Raw genomic sequence first — 21,310 nt, 5'->3', positions numbered from 1 at the left:
GACAAAGAGGGGCCTTGAAGGGTCAGTGTTTCATGCTAGCATCATTGGCCCAGGAAACTGCCCACCTGCTAGCAGTCTGTACTTCGGCAAGCCCTACAACCTGAGTTCTTTATTCATCAACAGGGTTAATAAGCTTCCTTTTTGGGCCGCCCCAAACCAGTTGCCATTAAGTTGAGCCCAACCCTTGGTCACCTGTGGAACTGTGGTTTTTCAGTGCAGGGTTTTCAAGGGCTCCGTTTTCAGAACAGGTAGATGGGCCCTTCTTCTGAGGCACCCCTGGGTAGATTTGAACCTCCAACCTTTCAGTTAGCAGCTGAAACCATGAAACGGTGTGAGCCACTTGCACCACATAGGACTCCTCAAACCCAATTCCACTGCCCTCAAATTGATTCTGACCCATAACAACCGTGTCCTGGGTGTCTGAGCTTGTAAATGTTCATGGGATCAGACAGCCTCCTTTTTCTCCCCAGGAGTGACTGGTGGGGTTGAAACACCCAATACCTAATCCACAGCGCCACCAGGCCTATAGTGGGACCAAGTGCAATTAAGTGCATTCCACTTAGCACGGTGCCTACACGCCAAAACCATCTCACGAAGGTCCTTTGGACGTTCCCGTTGTACCCACGAGTCTCAGGGCTAAACATCACTTACACAACTGCTCTTCTGCTGTTAGTGTGAACATGTGAATGTTAAGGCGAGAAAGGAAAGGAAGAAGTCCTGGTGGTGTCATGGGTTACATGCTAGGCTGCTAACCACAAGGGCAGCAGTTCACAACTACCCGCTGCTCCCCTAAAGAGTTACTGTCTCAGACACTCACAGGGGCAGCTCTTCCCTGTCCTATAAGGTCACTGTGAGCCAGCATTGGCTCGATGGCAGTGGGTGTGGGATTTGGACAGAAAGGGAGGCGTCCCTGGGGGGGGGCAGAGTTAACTCGGAGGCACAGGGGTGGCCATAAGTCAACTTGACAGCAACGGGCTAAAGAAGGAGCAAACTGAAAGACATATTTCTAGACTGGAGTCTTCTCTGAAAACAAGTTTCTTAAACGAAGGCCCATGAGCAAATCTCTCTGCTGTCAGATCTTTGGCGCTTGCTTGCTGAGTGCACAGAAAACCGAGTGGCGCTGCCAACCGCACCGAGAATTGCATGAAAGCCTCTGTAAGGAGGTTTCTTACTTCTGCCTTGACTCTTGTGCTGAGGACCCCTCTCATTCACAATGATCATTAGTTGAAAATTGGACAGAGAAAAATCAAGGGTCACGTGGTAACCACTGCTGACTTGATCTCACTGAAGCATTTTCAAAGTGGAAAACAGCGGCTCCGAGAGGTTATGTTTCTTTCCCAAGATCACCCAGTTGGTAGAGCTCAAGGTAGCCTTGGTCCCAGGACCATTCCTCTGAATTACAGTTCCTTGTTAAAATCAAAACATATCTGAGTTCTAAAGTACTTCTCACATGCCAGATTACGGCGGGGCAGGGAAGGTGGCAAACAGGAGCTCCTGGTCATTGGGTTTACTTTCCAAGGCCACTATCACTACCCACTTATACGGGTTGGTTCCAACTCAGACGAATGGGGAACCCAAACGAAAGGTATTTATCTAGATACACACAGTTATAAATGAGAAGCACTATTTCTTTCAACACACTTATGTAGCACTAACTGCTTCTTTTCTCTGTAGCAGGGGCCATGGTATTTACAAAATTATTGGGGACCAGCTAGTGCTTAAAATGAGCTTGACTTTCATGAATATGAATCTGTTCACATATACACACAATGCTTCAGCAACTGTATTAAACTTTTTCACAAGTCATATTTATTTTTTGAATATTTCCATGTTTCATGTAAAAGTTTGCACATCAAGTTAGTTTCTCTTCACATTTCACAGATGAACCGCTCCTTGATGTAGGCGGCTACCCTCCACAATGTGTCCGCCAGACTTTTCCTATTTCTACCCTGTCCCCCTCTTCTCCGTCCCTCCAAAGGTTTCTCTGCTTCTCCTTGGCTTCTCATCTTTGCTTTGGGATAAATGTTGCCCATTGGTCTTGTATAGTTGAATAGTCTAAGGATAACATGCTTATTTCAAAGGACAATCTATTATTTGGTTAGGGGTGACCTACCGGAGTGGCTTAAAAGGGTATCTAAGGGCAATAGTCTAGGGGGTGTTCTCTGGTCGCTATCAGTTTTGTAAGTCTGATCTTTTAGATGAGTTTGAGTTTTGTTCTACATTTTTCTTCTATCTTCAGTTGAAGGTGGTAACCGGGCACTGTCTAGTGCACCTGCACTCAGGTTCGAGGGGTGGTCGATCATGTGGACTAGCTGCATCCTTGAGTCTTTGGCTTCCTTCATGCTCCTTTGTTCCAGGACAAAGAGTCCAGTTGTGGTATCTTAGATGGTCACTTGCCAGATTTTAAAATGCTAGACTGTAAGTCCTCAAACTTATTTGTCTACTGCCCCCCTTTCAGGAAAAAAATTATTCAAAGCCCCCTTGGCAATTAAAAATGCCAGTACTTTAATTTATAATCCAGGATAAAGTGTAGGCATCTTCTTTTTGCCATCATCCAGGATCAATCCAGCACCCAGAGGGGGCTGTATCCCTTGCTTTGAGAAACACTGTCCTAGATGTGACTCACCAAAGTAGGATGTAGAACATCATCTTTATTAACCACATTATGCTCATTGACCTTGATGTCCTCCCAGATGATGGTCTGTAGCCTTCCAAGGCCCATGAGGTGTTTGGATATGTCTAGGTAACTCTAATACACACACACACACATCCGTATATGTATGTATATATGTAGATGAACATATGCAGCACATACAAATAAATATATACAAAGTCCCACAACTATACTGGTACATACATGTACACGTACTCCCACATACCTCCCCACACCTATCCAGCATACATACCCATCTCTGCAACCACTCACACATTTTTGGCTGTTGTTACTGTTATACGGAGCCTGGCTGGTACAGTAGGTTACGTGTTGGTGTGCTACCCAGACGGCCAGTTGTTTGAATTCACCAGCAACTCCACAAGAGAAAGATGAGGCTGTCTGTTTCTAGAAAGATTTATAGTCTTGGAATTCCCATGAAGCAGGTCCCACAGGGTCACTATGAGTTGGGATCAACTCCACGGAAGTGGGCTTATCCCTACTCCTGCATACTTGCATGTGTCACAGCACGTTCCATAGAATTTAAAAGTTGTGCGCGTGAGAAATAAATAAGTCAAATCTATCCCTGTGTGCGTCTCAGTGTTTTCACTGACCTTAGGCACGGACTGACTTCCCTCATCCCGTATATGGCCTTTTCCTGCATCAGGATTAACAGGTGTCTACAAGCGAATAATGATCCTCTCTCCTGTGACTTCCCGCCCAGGTAAATATCAGAGAACATTGCCCTTTGTTTGTAGACTTATTCTGGATTTTTATCGGTCAAGGCCTTTTCATACATATCTTAGTCCTTTTGTGATGGACTTATTTCACCAAGTATCTTCTAGATACATACACATGATAACACATTTCATGGACTCATTTTCTTTATCACTGCATATTTTTGTTCATCCATTCATCTTCTGATAGACATTTGGATTATTTCCATCTTTTTGCTACTGTGAACAATGCTGCAATGAACACAGGTGAGCATATATTGACTGGTGTCACTTTTCATTTCTCTAAGATATGAATGTAGGGAATTTTGGATTATTTGGTATTTCTAATTTTTTGAAGAAGTGACACAATGTTATATTATTAAGTAAGAGTTCTTACTAGAAAAGTATGTCAGAAGATATCATGACTTTGTCAGTATTTACACATTAGAATTCTTTCTTCCTGGTTTTATGTTTCTGTGCTCAGCGGAAAAGGCGAGCAGCAGAGGAACGCTCTCTGGCAAGGAGGAGAAAGTGTGTATGTGTGTGAGTGTGGGGGTAGGTTATTAGACATGCTCAACATGCCACTGGAGGGAAGACTGTCTTCTGTTCACTGTGAGAGATACTTTCAGATCTAACAGTGAGCCCTAAATTAATTGGAGCTGCCAACAACCAGTGACTCACTTTTGCCAATCAATAACACACCTACGTGTGTTCTACACCTGGGCCCACCTGCTCTCATAAAACTTATTTACTCTTATGGTTGTAGTTTCGATGACATTCCTCAGATGCAATGTTCTTAAATGACCATGTTGTTGATGTCAGTTGATGTAGAGTCAGACCCAGACTCGTAGTGACCTGTGATACAATGAGTTATTCAACATGGCCCTTCTAGTTAAAGTTTTTGTAACTGTCATTGAATCAATTCTGACTCACAGAGATCCTACAGGTCAGAGCAAAACCACTCCCTAGGGATCCCAAGGCTGTCAGTCTTTATTCGAAGAGATAGCCTCATTTTCCTTTCCAGGAGTCACTGGTGGATTCCAATCGCCGACTTTGTGGTTTGCAGTCTCATGCACAACCCAGTATACCACCAGCCAATGACGCAGAGGACTAGGCAAACGGGAGATGTTTGTGGTCCAGTGAGGGAACTGAGTAGCTTACTAATAATGCAAATAAGGCTCACAGCAGCCTTGTGGGGTGGGACTATGCAAATAAGGGGGTATGGAACCCTTATGAGGAGGTGGGTTAGTTGGGTCATCTAACGAGGCTTAAAATGAACCTTCACAGAGGGGGGAAAAGGGAATCTCATAGCCACCAAGAAGGTAGAACCAAGAATGGATCTGTGTGATCACAGACAAGAGAGAGCGAGAAACAGAGGTTGAGAAGCAGCGACAACAGAGACAGTGGAACCAGGAGCCCACTAGGAGACAGAACTGTGGGCATCTCAACCCAAGGAGCACGAAAGCTGAGTGCCTTCAGGAGGGACGGTTGTTGGCAGAGCGGTGTTCCTCTAGTGGGCACTGACTGACAGAGTTAAAAGAGCTGTGTAACACTGGCAGAGTGGGTGTCCCCCGCCCCCACCGGCATCTGTCTGGAGAGCTAAGTTTGTGGCCCCTCTGAGCCCGAGCAGATGAGTTTTGCATCTATGCTGATTGGTGGAGTGGGGGTGCCTCTGGGCACACAATCAGCAGAACCCAAAGTATCAGAGCACTGCAGGGGCCAGGCCAGAGCCCTTCTGCAGGGCTAAGCCTGAGCGTTCTTGATCCTGAATGGTAAACCGCTTATTCCATTTAACAAGTTTGGTCAGTGAGTTCTGAGTGGCCCTCGCAACCTATTCTTGAACTCAGCAGAGATATAGAAAGTACCATGGGAGGGACGGCTGAAGGCAGCACTGGCAAATGGTTGGAAGGTGCAGGCAGGCCTGATCTGATGCTGGTTCTCCTTCTCGCCTTTGAGAAGTGAGTCAGACGCAACCCTCCTGCCACGTGTATGTAACAAAACAAAAGGCAGCCAGTCTGCTACCATGCTGAGGATTAAGTGCAGACAGGACCACTGCAATTCACAGGGCTTTCACTGGGCGATTTTCAGAACTAGAGAAGCAGATCTGTCATCCCAGGCCATCCTAGGCCACTGAAACCTGCTCGATATCATAACACAGAGACCTCCACTGACAGGCAGGTGGCAACTGCACCTGAGAGGCAGGAATCGAACCTTGGCTAGCAGGTGAGAATTCTCCACTAAACTATGCATCTTAAGAAAATAACTTTGGCTTAAGTGGAGAGCAAATGCTTTGAGAATGATTGGGGCAGGGAATGTGCGGATGTGCTTTATACAATTGATGTATGTATATGTATGGATTGTGATAAGAGTTGTATGCGCCCCTAATAAAATGTTTAAAAAAAAAGAAAGAAAATAACTTTGTACATGGGTACAGTTAAAAGCTGGGAACACAGGGAATTCAGGAAAGATAAAAGCCCCAGGACCAGTAACGAGAGTAGCAGTCCCAGGAGGGTAAGGGAAAGGTGGGAGAAGGAAAAGGGAGCTGATCACAATGATCTACATATAACCTCCTCCCAGGGGGACAGACAACAGAAAAGTGGGTGAAGGGAGACATCGGTCAGTGTAAGACATGAAAAAATAATAATTTATAAATTATCAAGGGTTCATGAAGGAAGGAGAGTGGGAAGGGAGGGGAAAAATGAGGAGCTGATATCAAGAGCTCAAGTAGAAAGGATATGTTCTGAAAATGATGATGGTAACAAATATACAAATGTGCTTGACACAATGGATGTATGTATGGATTGTGATAAAAGTTGTACGAGCCCCAAATAAAATGATTTTTTAAAATGTTGGCCTTAACCACAAAAAAGAAAACTATTTGAATCCACAAATTTTCACTTAACACAATAAAAAGTTTAATTAATCAACCAACCCAAAACCTTGCACACTGCTTTCCCTGACCCTGTTACAATGGCATCATCTGGCTGACCCCATAACATCTTTGGAATTGCGTCCTGCCTGTCACTCACATGGCTCAGATAGAAAATACTCAACACTAGATTCTTACAACTGCATTAAGAAAAAACATCTCATCCCTAATAAAATGTAAAAAAAGAAAAGAGGAGAGAAAAAAGAGAAAATGATTAGGGCAGAGAATGTACAGAAGTGCTTTATACAATTGATGTATGTATATGTATGGACTGTGATAAGAGCTGTATGAGCCCCTAATAAAATGTTTAAAAAAAAAAGAAAAGAAAATCACCTTGAAAAAAAAAAGAAAGAAAAAACATCTCACCTGTTACCGTTTGAGATTTTGCATAAGTTCTAAATTCTTTGACAAGCTACACAGCGTGTTCATTTCAAAATGTGCTCCCAGGCACCAATATTCATAAGATAGAGTTTAAAAGGGGGATCAACAGTCTGTTTTTCCTTACTTTCTCAAGTCCAACAGAATTTAGCACACAAAGCTACTACAGAAATATCACGAGATCAAGTTTGCAGCCTATCTATGTTTGCATTAGCAACAGAGAAATAAGAAATCAATGAGTCTTTCTTTGGATCATGGCCGGCAAGGGAGTGAAAAATATCACACTGGCTAATTATACTTCTCCATAGAAGATGATGGCCACCTGTGGAGGGTGGAATGCTTTCCTGCCCCGGTAAAGGGTGTTTTTGCTATAGAAGAGTCTACTCCACAGTCAGTCCTTGGAGTTCAGAGGGAAGCTCACCTCTTAGAGAAGAGAAGCTATAATCTAGCCCTTGATATTAGAGATGTTTTATTTTGACTTAAGATCTAGCAAAAAACTCTGGTATAACCATCCCTGCTTCTTGCCGAGATGGAACAACAGGGATTAGATTTACCTGATTATATGAAGCAACTTAGAAAACAAAAACAAACAAGCAAACCTCCAAATTTACCTAAAACAATAAGTTTCTAATCACTGACTGACAAGCAAGGAGGAAGAGTGAACCTGGCTCGGGGTGAGCTCTATGACCACCCTCACTTACTGCCAGGCGAGGGTTACCCCGTACCCCTCAGAAAGGGGAGCACAGGGAGGGGACCACAGATGACCTCCTGTGCTGAGAAGCTGGAGGAGCCCAAATTGGGTCGAATGTATAGAACAGAGAGCTGGAGAGGGAAGAGCCACACTGAGAGAAGAATCTTACAGAAGAGTCAAGGGGGCACCTCAACTCCCTTGAGTCTTCAGCAGGTTATTGATCTTTATATGTGAGGGAGGAGACTACTCAAGACAGAGGAGAGACTGGCCCAGAGGATGAGAGAGAAGATTGCTCTCTGCTCCCACAGGGCTGGAAATGGGCACTGAGTAGCATGCTCACGGAGGTCTGGTCGCAGGAACAGGGAATAATTTGCTCTAGAATGAACATCCATCTGAGCCCGCCTACCACGTCATCACCACAAGAGTTGGAAAAAGTCAAACTATTTCCAAGTAACTAAACTGCACCCCAGAACAAAGTATAAGGTTATGTAGATGAAGACCCAAGTATACAACACCCCAAGAGGGAAGTTATCAATATCTGGCATCCAAACACACATTTCCAGGCATGCAACAATGGGAAAACATGACTCATCTATGGAGAAAAGTCAACCAGCCATCACTGACACAGCCACTAGAACCAGGACGTTATTAAAATAGTTATTACTGCATTAGCTGTATTTCCTAGGTTCGAAAAGTTAAATAGTCACAGATAAGATATTTTAAAAAAAGACCCAAATCAAGCTCCTAGAGGTGAGAATTACAACATACTGGATGGGATTAATGATAGCAGATTGCCAAAGAAAACAATGAATTTGCAGATTTAGCCACAGTGACCATCAAAAATAAAACAAAAGAAAGAAGCAGAAAAGAAGCGCATCCTGAGCTCTGGGGAACCTTCATATGACCAGATACATGGGAATTGGAGTCGGCAAAATAGCCAGGGGTCAGGGACGGATAACACATCTGGAGAAACAATGCCCGAAAAAGGTCCCCACTGGGACCAGGAGAACTCGTTGGCTCCTGGTTCCCACTGCTGATCATTCTGACCAGGAACACAATAGAAGGTCCTGGATTGCATGGGGAGAAATATAGAATAAAATTCAATTTCCTAGAAAAGGTCAGACTTACTTGGACTGGGAGACACTAGAGAAACCTCTGAAACAATTTTATAGCCTTTAACCATATTTTATGTCCTTTAAACTTGAAATTGAAGCTGTTTCTTGAGGTCACTTTCAGGCCAAATTGGCTTAGAAAAGAAATAATGTCTCCCATGAGTTTGTGTCAAATTGACTCCGTGGCAGTGAGTGCGTGAAGAATGGTCAACTTCACAATCAACTACCATAGAGCAAGCCCGCAGGTAAAGACGAGAAGGAGGGGAAAGAGGCTGCGGAGCCCTAGGCGTGTAGTGGGCTATGTATTGGATTGCTAACTACAAGGTCAGCAGTTTAAAACCACTAGGGGCTTCTCGGGAGAAAAATGAGGCTTTCTGCTTCCACAGAGATAGACAGCCTTGGAAACAGACCAGTTCTACTCTGTCCTATAGGGTCACTGTGTGTGGGCATTGACTCATAGTGAGGTAAGGTGATTCCGATGTGCAGGATCAAAAGCACTGAACTTCAGTAAGACTGGCTTTGAGTTATGTACACTGGCCTTGGAAAAAGGCACGGCAGACCTTGTTAAAAGCCATCACTGGCCTGACTTTTTGTGAGGCTCCAGTCACCTTTTGTGTCTTTCTGCGTCATCTCACGTGATAGACTGGATGCATTTCAGTAAATAATACCTTTGTAGACCGCTCAGGATTGAGACGAGCTGTCGTTTTAATATTTGTTTGGAGGATAGAAGCTTTTGCTAGAAACAATTAGGGTCTGTTTCCATTGGCTTGAAAACACAGGCCAGGCTTGCTTCAACTGCAGTTTGCCTTCTTAAAAGAAGGCACCACCCAGCGCCTTACCTGGTGCACGCAGGACTTTGCGTTCAGGAAAAACAGCTCCACGGTCGTTTTGTCCTTTAAAAACGATATGCTCTCGATGTAAAACCTGGAAAACAGTACAGGAGGTTGTGTCCTTAGCGTTGTTTTCCCTTCGGTCAACAAGATTCCATTGAGCATCCCCTAAGGCAGAACTCAGGGATTGCATTTTTTTCTTTTCAAAAGCATAGGAAGGGCGTGTGAGCTCCTTCATAATGGAGAGTGCAGGCGAGCCCGATGGGGTCCGCCTCATCATTTGCAATGTGTGCTGCATTCGGTGTGGCGGTGTGTAACCTGTTATCATTCTCACAGATGATCAAAGATCAAATGTATAAAGATACCGATAATAAAAGGTAATCAGGATGTTAATAAAAATAAAATAAAGAGAGTACTGGACTTGAGTCAGAACTTGAAGCCTCTTAGAGACATGTTCTTGGGCGCTGGAAGAGGGGGAGGTACGAGAAACCCCCAAAGGTAGTCATCGACAGGCACCTATTTGTCTGCGTTGCTCACGCTTTGACAAAGGTCTGAGAGCCCACGAGACCTTGGGCAGCTTCAGAACAAGCCCCGTGAGCTCGGAGGGTTGGAGGCCACACTGAATAAGCACTGGAGAATTGCACCCATGTGACAGGCTGTGGTCAGTGGTTTTCAGACTTTGAAAGGGACGGTAGATCTAAGGTCCCAAGGCTACCTACCTCTCCCCCATCCACCAGGGGAGTTTCAATCACACCCTCCCTCCTTCCCACTCATGCTTGGAGGGGCCAGGCTTTCCCATGGGCTGGATGCCAAGCTCAGTCTGAAGTCTCAATACAGCTTTTTTTTTTTTCATGCAAATCAGTGTATGTATTTGAGGGCCCCCATATAGGCGCCATTCTCTGGGACCAGCTGGTGCACTCTGAGGCCATGGGCACCTCTCGCGCTCTCTCTGGGGAGCTCTGACAGTCCCACGGTTGGGGGACCTGATTCTTATTGACTACATTGGGGCGTGGGGGGAGGAGGGCTTCAAAAAGTTTGAGGGAACATGGAATAAAATGATCATAAAAATTTCCCGTGAACCTTTGAAATACCCTCATGCTTGCACAACCCCATGAGAAGCCAGTTTACAAAGGCAGGCACTGCCCGGTGGGTTCGTCCTATAGATGCTAGTCCAGTGCTGGCGCCTTGCTTGGCGAGTAGTGCATGAACAGACTCAAGGTTCCAAAGAGCTCCCAGCTCAGGTCATGGAAGATAATTTGCTCTGACTGATGAGCGTCAACAAAAGGAAAAAAGAAAAAGGTCACTGTCATGGGGTTGATTCACTTGTAGTGATTTGATAGGACAGGACAGAGCAGAACTTCTCCCTCAGGTTTCTGAGGCTGTAAATCTCTCCAGGAGCAGAAAACCCTGTCTTTCTTCTGAGAGTCAGGGGTGGAATTTAAATGCCGGCCTTGCTGTTGGCCACCAGGGATCCTTAGAGACAAGACATCAAACCAAACCAAACTCACTACCATCTAGTAGATTCTGCCTCATGGTGAGCCAAGAGACACCCAGGCTAAGTGGCCAGGTGCAAGAAGAGCACCCCCGGCTCAGTAAAATCGTGTGGTGACTTGGGGCTCTTTCTTTCCCCTCCAGCAATGACGGAACACTTGATAACTAAATAGGGCGGAACCAGTCTGTGAACTATTTTATCTCTAGGATGATAGAGTCATTTGAAAAACTCCAACTCTACAGTTGAATCATCCGGGGGAGTCCCACAAAGAGAATGAATCCTTTATATTTTGACTAAAGGCTTGCCAGTGGGAGCCCCGGTGGCATAGTGGTTAAGTGTTGGGCTGCTAACCACAAGGCCAGCAGTTTGAAACCACCAGCTGCTCAACAGAAGAAAGATGAACAAGGCTTCCTACTCCTGCAGAGGCACAGTTTTGGAAACCCACCGGGCGATTCTAGACGGTCAGTAGGATTGGGAATCAATTCAATGGCAGTGAGCTGGGTTTTGGTCTGGAAGGGTTAACAAGCAAGATGAACGAAAGACTGGAGAAGATTAGCTTGGTGCAACAAGGAAGTTGGAGACTAAGGCTGGGAGGAAAGGAAGGCGTTAGAGAAAAACAAAACCATTAGAATCGACAAGATCTGGAATATGAACGGAATCCCAACCTTTATCCTTTATTAACTGTGTGGCCCTGGGCAGGTTACATAGTTTCTTTTCTAAACTAGATATGATTGCTTTTAATCTCACAGGGTTTAAATTAGATACTGTATGTGAAACGCTCATTGTACTTTATATACTTTATACCTTGGCTGGTATTTGGAGCTGAGTTGTCTGGGGGAAGTTAGTTCAAGGTGTGTAAGATGAGGGCAATGATGCTTATTTAGGAGTCCTGTTAGGCTATTGAGTGAGATGTTCCACATGGAGTGATCTGTACAGCACTCGATAGTGATTAAAAAATTATCATTCTTGAGACTCTGCAGACCTAGATTTGTCATCAGATAGCCTAAAGGACGTGATGGGATTTGAACCACATCTGACGGGCAGGAAGAAATGAGGAGGACAGTGCTGTGTCCATGGTAAAATTCTCTCCCTCCATGTGGGCACTCAGATGCCATTCCTGGCTAATGCACCTCATGGGTCGCTCTAACCATTTGACAGCGTAGCGTTGCATTTGTCAGATGCTGAAGCTGTTCTAGCAGCGTGTCCTAAGACTGACCCGCAAGAGAGACCTAGGTAATATTTCAGAAAATCTGCCAGTGACAGCTCTGTGAATCACAGCAGTCTGACCTGAAGTGGATCCTGGGCTAGCACAGGCCCCACCAGCATGCTGTTCCCTTGTGTATGGGCTCATCATGAGTCGGGGGCTGAAAAGAAGAGAACCCCACTCGGTAGACCAATTGTCCTTGAGACTGTTCTGACTCACAACCACCCTACAGAACAGAGTGGAACTGCTCCATAGGGTTTCCAAGGCTGCGATCTTTTAAAAAAAATCATCTTATTGGGAGCTTGTACAACTCATCACAATCCATCCATCCAACCATCCATCCATCCATCCATCCATCCATCCATCCATCCATCCATCCATCCATCCATCTACTGGGAGCTCATACAACTCATCATAATTCATCCATCCATCCATCCATCCATCCATCCATCCATCCATCCATCCATCCATCCATCCACTGTGTCAACCACATTCGTACATTTGTTGCCATCACCATTCTCAAAACATTTACTTTCTACTTGAACTTTTGGCACTAGCTCCTCATTTTCCCCCTCCCTCTTTGCTCCCCTCCCTCATGAACCCTTGATAATTTAGAAATTATTATTTTGTCAAATCTTACACTGTGTGACATCTCCCTTCACCCACTTTTCTGTTGTCCGTCCCCCAGGGAGGGGGTTTTATGTAGATCCTTGTAATCGGTCCCCCCTTTCTACCCAACCTTCTCTCTACTCTCACCGTATCTCCACTCTCACCACTGGTCCTGAAGGGATCATTCGTTCTGGATTCCCTGTGTTTCTAGTTCCTATCTACCAGGGAACATCCTCTGGTCCAGCTGGATTTGTAAGGTAGAACTGAGATCATGATAGTGGGTGGGGAGGAAACATTTAAGTTCTAGAGGAAAGTTGTATGTTTCATCGTTGCTACACTGCACCCTGCCAGGCTCCACTCAAGGCTGTAATCCTTACACAAGCGGACTGCCTCGTTGTTTTTCTAAGGAGAGGTTGGTGTATTAGAACCACCGAACCTTCCAGCTAGCACAATGCTTACCCAAGGTCCCACTGGGGCTCCTCTACCCAAAAGAGGCTCCTTATACAGGATAGTCAATGGCCTTTTAGAAAGACTGAAGGTAGGTCCGAAGGGAAACAATAGAGGCAGAGGGAAGCACCACGCAGAGAGGTCAAGAGCCCATAGTCAAAGCTGATGGAGCAGAAGCATCAAGAAGCTAGGTTACTGTGATGGTGGGCCTCTAATGCAGGAGGACCAGCGGTCTGCTGTGCTGTGGAAGGGATTACACGCGTTATTCAAGTTTCCTAGCTTCCTAAAGGATATTTTCTTTCAGTCAGGTGCTGATAGTCACTTCCTCCCTTACCTGCTTTCCCATGTTTTAATCCCTATCAACTAAAATAACTTGAGCAGAGTCCCAGTTGCCAGCCTAAAAAGGTCGCAAGAGTATCACAGCTACTCCCGACAGTTCTTACTTGGGGCCAGGGAATGTGCTAAGTGCTTTCCATGGGTCGTCTCACCGATTTATCACAACAACCATGTGAGATCATTACAGCCATCTTACAGATGCAGAAACTGAGGTGTAGTGAATAGAGCTGATTTGCCTATGTGGCAGGGCTAGGTCTTGACTTGGGTTTCTTTGACACTGCAGAAGTTCTTTTGATTAGAACCTGTTTCTGGACATCCACTCCTGTTGACTGAACCAGAAAAGGCCTCAATGATTATGTGCAAATAGGCAGAGAAACAAGAGCAGTGGATATTCACCAAAAAGGTTTATATAGAATTGTGTTATTCTCCATTGCTTTGAAAACCAGAATGAGGACCAGTGGCCAAAAAATATAGGCTCAGTGACCAATCTTGGCTTATACGAAAAACATTGTTTTAAAAGCTGGAGTTGTCTTACAGAGAAAAAAGTTTTCCCTGCAGGGACTGATCTTCTTTCCCTAAAAAAGATCCCTTGTTGAGGGGGGGCGGGGAGTTAGGGGGAAAAAAAGAGGACCTGATGCAAAGGACTTAAGTGGAGAGCAAATGCTTTGAAAATGATGAAGGCAAAGAATGTACAGATGTGCTTTACACAATTGATGTATATATATGTATGGATTGTGATAAGAGTTGTATGAATCCCTAATAAAATGTTTTAATTAATTAATTATTTAAAAAGTTCCCTTGTTAGAGTACAAGATTCAGGGCCTGTTTGCTACTCCAGGACCCTATGACTTCTCCCCCGCTCTTCATTTAAAAACAAAACAAAATTTTATTGTGGCTTGGGTGAACAGTAAAGAGCAAATCTGTTTCCCATTGCTTCATGTCATTGAATGCAATCCCCACAATTTAACATCCTTAATCCCACTTCCTCCCTGGGTGTCCCATTTGTCTCCCTTCTCTCTTACCCCCTTTGGACTGTGTCCTCGGCAGATTCTGTCCTTCTCGTCTCAAAGGCTCAGTCATTCTAAGGTGTGGATTATAATTAGTGTTCCTGTTTCCTTTCAAGGCCTGTCGATGGTTTGGTTGAAAATTGAGCCATGGGGGCGAGTTCAGCTCCAGGTCTGAAGGGGGTCTAAGGACCATAGCCTTGTGGGTTCTCTTAGCCTCTATTTGGCCAGTGAACCTGGTCTTTCCTGCGATTCTGAGTTTTACTCTACACCCCCCTCCCCACCCTACCTAAGATGTTCTAATGGATCTCTTCTGGAACAGTTTGTGGTGGCTGGGCACCATCTAGTTCTTCTGATCTCAGGGACATGGAAGCCAATGTTCTCGTGGTCCCTTTGACTAATCATTTCTGTGTGTGCTTGACTTGTATAGCTCTTCCTTTCCCTGGAGAGGGAGAAACCAATAGTTTACTTTAAATGGCCACTCCCTAGCTATTAAAACCCAGTCACTATTTGCTAAAGTAGCAGGGAGAACAGCATTTTTCTGCTCCTTCACTTAAAAAAATAATTTTATTGGGGGCTCATACAGCTCTTATCACAATTTGTATATCTATCCATTTGTCAAGCATATTTGTACATGTTTCCATCATCATTTTCTTTTTAATTAAAAAAATTTTAATCATTTTATTGAGGGTTGGTACAACTCTTAGCACAATCCATCCATCCATCCATCTATCCATCGTGTTAAGCACAGTTGTACATTTGTTGCCATCATTTTAGAAACATTTTCTTTCTACTTGAGCCCTTGGTATCAGCTCCTAATTTCCCCTCATCCCCACCTTCCCTCCCTCATGAACCTTGATAATTTATAAATTATTATTTTTTCATGTCTTCCACTGACCAATGTCTCCCTTCCCCTACTTTTCTGTTGTCTGTTCCTCTGGGAGGAGGTTATATGTAGATGACTGTGCTCAGTTTCCCCTTTCTCCCCCATCTTCCCTTTCCCCTCCTTGTATTGCTACTCTCATTATTGGTTCTGAGGGGTTTATTTGCCTCGGATTCCCTGTGTTTCCAGCTCTTATCTGTACCCGTGTACATGCTCTGGTCTAGCAGGATTTGTAAGGTAAAATTGGGGTCATGATAGTGGGTGGGAGGAAGCATTAAAGAACTAGAGGAAAGCTGTATACTTTGTTGGTGATATACTGCTTGTTTCTTCCTGACTGGCTTGTTTCTTCCTTGAGATCCCTTCTGGAAGGGGATGTTCAATTGTCTACAGATGGGCTTCGGGTCTCCACTTTGCACTATCCTCATTCACATTGATATGGTTTTTTGTTCTTTGATGCCTGATTCCTGATCCCTTCGACACCTCATGATCACACGGCGGGTGTGCTTCTTCCATGTGGGCTTTGTTGCTTCCCTGCTAGATGGTCGTGCTTCCTCAATTTTAATAGCTTTAATATATACTCTTATCTCTAATGGTGAATAATGGTTTTAAAAGTATCATTTCAATGGATTTTCATGCTTATTAGCACATCATCAGTAAGTTATTTATCTTATTTAAAATCTCAGTTCTCTTCCAAATTTCCCTATCATCTTGAACTTCCAACCTTTGGGTTATCAGCCAAATGCATCAACTGTTTCTACAAACCAAGGCCTCCAATCCATTGAAAATCCTCTATTAAGCTGAACCATGTGGTTATTAAATGAATAAAGCTGCATGGACCGACAGCTGGAAACACACGCACAGAATCCTTAAGGGCCACTGTTGCTGCAGTCACGCGCCATTGAGTTGTCTCTAATTCAGCTCCATCCACATGTGCAGAGTAGACCTGTCCCATAGGGTTTTCTTCGCTGTCATCTTTATAGAAGCAGATTGTCAGTTTTTTCTCCCTCAGAGTTACTGGATTGGTTTGAACTGGCAACCTTTCAGTTCGTAGTCAGTTGTTTAACTGCTTGCATCAGCAGGGCCTCTATAAGGGCCACTGACTGGATATAAATGTATGAAACTGCCCAGGTAAGTCTAGTGGGGCCAGCAAGGCACATCCCTGCTGTTCAGCAGAGTGCCATCTTAAGGCATGGGCATGTGATCTAAGCTAAAAACGAATCAGAAAGATCTAAGAATGACAAATGGCTGCAGCCCATGTAGTCGGACAGCAGCCCCTGATGGAACTAAACTCTCTAGATTGTTCTGCTCCCTGGATTTTTGTAAAAGCTCGGATTCTTATCTTTCCCTTGTTAGCTCAATTTTCTTCAATTGCATTGAGGCTAGTCTCAATTGGCTTCTGTTGCTGGCAACCAAATGGTTCAGCTTAATAGAGGATTTTCAATGGATTGGAGGCCTTAGTTTGTAGAAACAGTTGATGCATTTGGCTGATAACCCAAAGGTTGGAAGTTCAAGTCTACCCAGACCTGTCTCAGAAGAAAGGCTTGGTGATCTACTTCTAAAAATCCACCATTGAAACTCTATGGGGCAGAGTTCAATTCCAATGCAAATGGCACCACCCAGAATCGGATTCAATTTGACAGCAAGTGCTTGGTGGCTTCAGGGTGCTAGGGGTGATGCCACGTTCTCTACATCTGTCCTTTCATTTACTCTTCAGGACAGCCAAACGATGAATCCATTTTACAGTTGAAAAAACTGAGAAGTTGGGGTGTTAGCTCATCTTCTCTAGGTCACCTGACTAGGAAGTAGGGATGCTATGCTGCAAAATAAGCTTTGTCAGACTTCTGAGTTTGTATTCCAAACAATGTAATATCCTGCTTTCTGATGATAACAGGCACAATCAAATGCAAAGGGGGCCTGTGGGAGGGATGCAGGTAACTCGGCTTAGGGATCACGAGAGAATGCCACCACGTTGAAATCCATATGACTCAGTGTCATAAGAGAGGGGGCATTTGAGCCGAATGTTAAAGAATGCATGAGCTACCAGGTAACTGAGTTAGGGCAGGCATTCCAAGGAGAGGGCATTGTATCAAGACCAAACCCTTTGCCAGTTTCTGAGAATTTAAGAAACCATGTGCAGGGAGCCTGCTGGCACAGCACCAAGTCAATGTGTGTCTGTCCAACTCTGAACTGGTACCTCTGCACTAGTGCTGGGTTCACCCTGCTTCTCAAGGCCAGGCCCCTGCCCAGCCCCCAGTCGCAGTAAACAGGCCCCTATCTTATTTCCCACTCCTTTCTGGCGACCAGCCCAAGTCCCTTCTGCCTTTCTTGCCTAGGCATCTGATTACCTGCTCTGTGAGCCCAGGATCCCATCTCCCCCTCAAGGGGGCCTTTGTAAGGTCCCCCCACTTAGGCAGCGTATGAAAAGTACATATGGTCCCTGGGGAAAACGGCTCTCCAGGGACACCTGTCAACCCGTCCCATGAACTGAAAATAAAATCCAGGGCTTCTTAACGAAATAAAAAGGTCTACCCCAGATCCCCTAAATAGAGATCTTTTGTCTCAGCCTCCTTCTGCAAAAGGATACTGTTCCCTGCCAGCATGCTTCATGACCGCCAGCGAGCGAACGAGCAAGTTCACTGGGATTTTGTTCAACTCAAGCCCACGGTTACATTTCTGACCTTGGATTGAACCCAGTCTTTCTGAATAGGCATATATTTTGGAGACACGCCTCATACCGTTTAAAAAGCGCTGTTTCCTGAGATGAGAACTTGCGGCGGATTTTGTTTCAACTCTTTCTGCTGTTCCCTTAATGTTTCTTTCTTTTCACGGATTCTTCTCTCTTTACTGGCTGCTTTGTAGGTGTCACACAGGTCGAGAAATTACAGCTAAATCATATTTTAAAAACTGACCAGGACTAAAGCCCTGGTCTAGAGTTCCAATTGAGAAGCGGGAAGAATGGGGGCGGTGGGGCTGGAAGCTTATATCACCCAAACCCAGAAAATGAGGATCCTAAGCTCTTTCATGGGTCAAATCCAGGCTTGGGCCCCTGGACTAACCCCCGGATGCCTCTAGCTACATCACTATCCAGGTGACCAGCCAGGGACAGGAAGGGAAGCGTCAGCCGAGCCCAGACATGGACAAAGGTCACTGGGAAGAGGACAGGAAATGGACAGGTACTGTCCACTGTACGTAAGAGTGCAGTAAGGCCGGCTGAGGGGCAGGCGAGGCTGGGGCGCAGTGTTACAGCAAGGCAGGAGTGCAGCCCTGGGGTCCCATCCTGAGCGGCTGGTCAGGGTACCAGCTGTCAAGTCCCCAGGGGACCCCCTGACCCAAGCCGGAGCTGAGGGTTCACACACGTAGGTGCTCTTGGTGAGCTGCGGCTCGTCGTGAACTTGAGGAGCTCCTTGTAAGCTAGGCTATCTCCAGGCCCTTGGCGATTGTCTGCTTCTCACAGACCCAAAGTTCGTGTGCCACCTGCTGACTGAGTCTGAAATCATGTCTGACCAGCAACATGCCAACCTCAAATTCATGATGGCGTCGGCCAGCGAGTCAATGGTCTCAAGGCCCAGGTGATTGTAGGCTCATCCTGGAAGAGCAGGTGTGGATTCTGCCAGGCCAGCCAGGTCAGGCACACATGACACTCTGGCCATCGGATAGGTTCCGGATTGGGCTCCCCTGCTGTTTCCCAGGGACACCACATCATCTAATGATCTTCCTCATTTCTTCCTTCTCCTTGGTTTCCGGAGCACTTCATCATGTACTCCAAGGGAGGGAGGCTTAAATCCAGTTGCTCTTGTCCATGCTGATGGGAAACGCCCGGTCTTGACACAAGAGTGTTTTCGGATCATGCTGTCTATGAGGAGTAGCTCTCCAGTTACCAGCTTCAAAAGCACTGACTTCCCTGATCCACTGGGCCCTACCAGAGCCACATGCGTGTCGAAGTTGATACCAAACTCTAGGCCCTTGTGGCGGCAAGGCCCATCTTTTGTATACCTGAAGCTCATGCTTTGGACCTTAACGACTGGTGGAGGGATCGTGCCACATGGTGGGAAGTAAATAAAACGATAGTGTCTTGTCACGAACAAACCGCTCGGTCAATCTTGACGCCATCATGTTCTGTAGTGTCTTCTCTTTGCTCTGGGCCTGCTGGGCCCACTTGGCACTGCCATGGCCAAACCTGGTGATAGAGTTCGTCAGGTGCGCAGTCTGGTCCTGTTCCCAGTGGAAGCGCTTCATCTGGTTCTCCTCTAGCTCCAGTCCAGTCTTCACATGTTGGTCACAATCACCCGTCTAGTACTTCAGCTTCTTGTTGTGCATGTGAATGATGCTGGTGCACCCACCGTTCAGGAAATCTTGGGAATGAGAGGGGAGGCCCAGGATACGCTTCAAAGTCTTGATTTCTTCTTCCAACCACGCACAGGCATCGAGGTCCACGTGGTTGGTGGACTCGTCCAGGAGCAGCATAAGGGGCTGAATAAAGACAGCTCTGGTGAGGGCAACCCTCATCCTCCAGCCTCCACTGCAGTCTTTGAGCTTCTTGCGCTGCATGGCGGGTATGAAGCCCAGCCCGTGCAAGATCCGTGAGGACCTCGTCTCTGCCTGTCGGCGTCCAGCTCCCCTGGGCGCTCATACAGCTCCATCACCTTCTCACACTCCACGTTGTCCAGCACTGGCTGTTCAGCCTCCCTCTCCAGCATGGCCTGCTCTGTGTCCATTAACATCACCCACTGCAGTGGTGTCTTGTCACGAGCGGGCATCTCCTGAGACAGATGGTAGAAGTCACTAGGCTCAGGGATGGGTACTTCCCATTTTCCAATAGCAGAGAGCAGATGGACCTTCCAGTTCCATTTAAGCCAAGGAGACCGTGGCGTCTGCCTGAGTTTCGTTCCAGTTCACGGTCACTGAGCAGCTCTCGGCTAGGAGAGGTGAGTGAGGGGTTGGCATTGTGGACATCAGCACTGTTGGGTGAGAGCCCAGGACGCCAGGGACAGCTGGAGCAGCAGCCTTCTTCACCTCCAAGTCCTCTCGCTCCTTGTCAGCAAATGAACTTCCGAGGTCTCTCTGCCACTGAAGTCCTCATTTTTCTCCTCTGCCACCTGCGGCAGCTCGGGGACAGCATCTCTGTTTTCTTCATGTCCCTTTCTGGGTCACTGCCAGGTTTTGGCAGCTTCTTGATTTTTGGCTGCTTCCTTCTTGGCCAAGTTGGAGGGCACGGTGAACCCCAGGGGCAGGTTACTGCTTTCTCAAGGAGCTGGGACTCACTGCTTGGCCTCTGTCACAACCTAGTGCTTCTTCTTCTTTTATTTTATTTTTCCCCCCCAAATTGAACTTCTCTTTCTGTTCTTGATAGGACACAGTGTTCACTAGGCACTCACCGATAGCAGAAATCACAGCATGCTTCCTGACAAACAGATCTTGGTGCCAGGTGTCAGCCAGATGACAGGGCACGAGGTTCAACAAGGAGAGCAGCTGCTGCTGGGTGGCGGGCTGTCCCATGAGCAGTCACGTACACTTGTTGAACTCTCACTCCCGGGACCCACACTCAGTGGAGGAAACCCTGCCTGATTCAGCACCACCACGACTGGCTGTCCATCTAGCCATTGTGAGCCACAGAGTTTCCACGGGCAGGGTTTTGGAAATAGACTGCCTGACCTTTCTTCCTAGTCCTTCTTAGTCTGGAAGCTCCACTGAAACCTGCTTTGCATCACAGCAACGCACAAGTCGCGGTGTCAGATGGATGGTAGTGCTGCAGAGGTACCCTGTCTGGATTCTACCACGGAACCACCAATAGCCAGCCTCTAGTTATGCTTCAGTAGCCAACATTTCCATCTTGTGGTCAAAAGTTAGCACTGGGACCCAGCTTGGAATCCTGCCTCCAACAACGACGGGACTTAGGGGGGGGGGCCCTCACTTTCCTTGCTTGCCCCTCCCCCATCCTCCAAGCTAACATAAAAGAAAACAGATGTTTTGAACACGTTCCACCCAGTAGGTGGCTATAGTTGAACAGCAAACGGATGCTTGTGATTGGC

At 46.1% G+C, this 21,310-nt stretch overlaps 1 protein-coding gene and 1 pseudogene across 1 annotated transcript in view; both read right to left on the bottom strand.

Moving 5' to 3' along the window:
- FRMD4B (FERM domain containing 4B) overlaps nucleotides 1-21,310 on the bottom strand; it is a 308,744-nt gene that overhangs the window by 126,821 nt on the left and 160,613 nt on the right. The window contains exon 5 of the mRNA XM_075549903.1: nucleotides 9,316-9,400. Within this exon, the coding sequence (XP_075406018.1) occupies nucleotides 9,316-9,400 (85 nt within the window). The remainder of the gene's footprint in view (nucleotides 1-9,315; nucleotides 9,401-21,310) is intronic.
- Nucleotides 18,426-20,777, bottom strand: LOC142448521 (ATP-binding cassette sub-family F member 2 pseudogene; annotated as a pseudogene).

This window comes from Tenrec ecaudatus, chromosome 5 (genome assembly GCF_050624435.1).
Source record: "Tenrec ecaudatus isolate mTenEca1 chromosome 5, mTenEca1.hap1, whole genome shotgun sequence".
Taxonomy (NCBI): Eukaryota; Metazoa; Chordata; class Mammalia; order Afrosoricida; family Tenrecidae; genus Tenrec; species Tenrec ecaudatus.
Note: the sequence above shows the minus strand (reverse complement) of the source record. Positions and strands in the feature narration are given on the sequence as shown.